The following is a 2,355-nucleotide window of genomic DNA, read 5'->3' on the forward strand; positions in this document are numbered from 1 at the left end:
CTTCTCGGATGAGAGGTGAAACGTCTTCAAGCAACTTAAAGAAGTCCAGACACTTTTCTTTGCAAGCTCCTTTGACTACGATGACCTGGATGACTGAGAACCTTCACAGACTTCACTGTTGTTCTGCTTCCAGACTGGCAATGCATCAGTTTTGAAATGCACCTCAGAATGGTCTATAGTCAACAAAAATATATATGTGGTAAAATAGATAAAAACATAAACATAGAGGTTGTCTTCTCCAGCATCTTTGCTCTAGTTCAGCAACCAAATCTGCATGAGATTAATAGTAACAGCTCAGCTTAAGGTCTCGTTAAAATTTTGTTTAACATCGAATGTCAGCATGTATTCAGTAGTGAGTCTCATTCATAACTTGTTACAAACTCTCTTTTGAGGTCTGTCTTTATGAAACTTGTTTGGCTTTAAAGTTGTCCTTTGTTCACTATCAGGGTTATTATCTTAGATGAAAGTGAAATTGAAAAGTAGCACAAACCTTCACCCTTAGTCTTACATACCAGTTGCATGAGAGTTAGCAAACCTGATTTATTTTAATTGTGATAAGATGATGAGTCTGAAATCTCTAATGCCCTTCTGTGACTGTAGCCAGCAGACAAAAGGTGACTTCTCACAAAGATTTTTGTATCGCTCTGAGCATTAGCCTTTGTGTTGAGTTGAGTGAATATTCACGCATGTATGTATGAATTCATTTCATGGGTCTGTGCAGTGATATGCAAGTTCTCCTTGTCTGACTGCAGGAGCTGCATCGCATTTTGGAGGAGAATGAAGCGCGGGTCAGTCAGATGCTGGAGGGAGGCCGGCGACTGCAGAGAGCGGGTTTTAGTGGAGTGGGTGTGTCTGTCTGTAAACTGGAGGCTCGCTGGAGATCTTTGCACAAGAGGCTGGAGCATGCACGCACCAACTTTGACAAAGAAAGGAAACTGAAGAGCAGGTGACTGATGAAAAGCATGAAAGTCCGGGCCGTCTGACATAGAAAGTTGGAACTTGTCCTGAACTTAGACTAGACTGCGTGTAGTTTAGTTTAAGCTCATATCATATTTTAGAAATGTTTAGTGTGGTTTATATTGAGATGAAATAATAATAATAAAATTGTCAATCTAAATTTAATTTATTAGGGTTGCATGCAATGAAAACCCCAATATTAGATAGTAAAAGATCTTTTGGTATGATGTTGTGTCAACTTGTTTTTAAATGTGCAACTTTTGCCCAAAAATCAGGTTTCGTCACAGCTCTGCCGCGCTGTCTCAGTGGATGAATGAGGCTAGACAACGGATCGATAGATGGAGTGAGCTCACCGTCTCATCCAGTGAGGAGATGGATGTTGAACAGAGGCGTGAGCTCTACCTCCAGTCTGTGGTGAGTAAGAGTTGAAACCATTGTTTAGTTCTAGCACTTTGACCAACTTTTGCTCATTAGCAGCTCTTCCAGAGACCACAATGAACTTATGGAGAACAGACTAACGTAAGATTTTTAATGCAGGCTTTGACCAAAGAGTTGGAGGCCAAATCTGAAGTAAAGGTGGCAGTGACCGGTTCTTCGTCCCAGCTGCTGCAGCTGAGGGAAGCACACTCAGAAAGAGATCCTGAGGATAAAGGGACTCCTCTGCCCAAGACTTCTGACATAGATATGTGCTCCATCAACACTCAGCTCAGACAGATAGAGTTGGACTGGTCCAGTCTTCTCGTTGATGTGCCTGTTATTCAACAAACTCTGCACAAGGTGAGGATCTCCCCCCCATGTAGACTGTGACTTCTCTAAGTTAAACTATTCAGCATTTTACAAAAGTTGCACTGTTTTCTGAACACAGGCAGTTCATTTCAATATAGAACTCCAATAAAAAATATTCAGCATGCTATATTCTACATGTTTTGTTTTTTTTTAATTTGCCACATATAGCAGTAATGCACTTCAATTAAATATTCTCTTTCCTGTATTTTGGATCTCAAGAACAGAAATAACGGTGGCTCTGAAAGGTCAAGCACACTGCAATGCAAGAAAAAAACAGTAAATAGAAAAAGCACACAAAACAGAATGGAAGTTCAATAAAACATAACAGGAAAAAGATGCTACAAAAGCTGACCAAAAAACAAAACTCACAAAACACAAAAAAGGGTTTTGGGGGATAAAACAACATGAGGTGACAGTTGCGAGTGTGACAAGTATGCAGTTACATTCTTACATGAATCATGTGATTAAAATACACATTACCTACATATTTTTATCCCTCACAACACTGGTGAACCGTTCACTTCTTTAAAGTGTGTCATAGTCAGAGTAACGCGTTACTGTAATCCGATTACTTTTTTCAAGTAACGAGTAAAGTAAGGGATTACTATTGGA

At 39.7% G+C, this 2,355-nt stretch overlaps 1 protein-coding gene across 2 annotated transcripts in view; it reads left to right on the plus strand.

Moving 5' to 3' along the window:
- syne2b (spectrin repeat containing, nuclear envelope 2b) overlaps positions 1-2,355 on the plus strand; it is a 52,708-nt gene that overhangs the window by 10,730 nt on the left and 39,623 nt on the right. For both annotated transcript variants that reach the window (XM_013909713.1, XM_013909714.1), the window contains exons 13-15: positions 753-946; positions 1,233-1,371; positions 1,495-1,734. In XM_013909713.1, the coding sequence (XP_013765167.1) occupies positions 753-946; positions 1,233-1,371; positions 1,495-1,734 (573 nt within the window). The remainder of the gene's footprint in view (positions 1-752; positions 947-1,232; positions 1,372-1,494; positions 1,735-2,355) is intronic.

This window comes from Pundamilia nyererei, unplaced genomic scaffold, assembly GCF_000239375.1.
Source record: "Pundamilia nyererei isolate P.nyererei 1_Seehausen unplaced genomic scaffold, PunNye1.0 scaffold00029, whole genome shotgun sequence".
Classification (NCBI taxonomy): Eukaryota; Metazoa; Chordata; class Actinopteri; order Cichliformes; family Cichlidae; genus Pundamilia; species Pundamilia nyererei.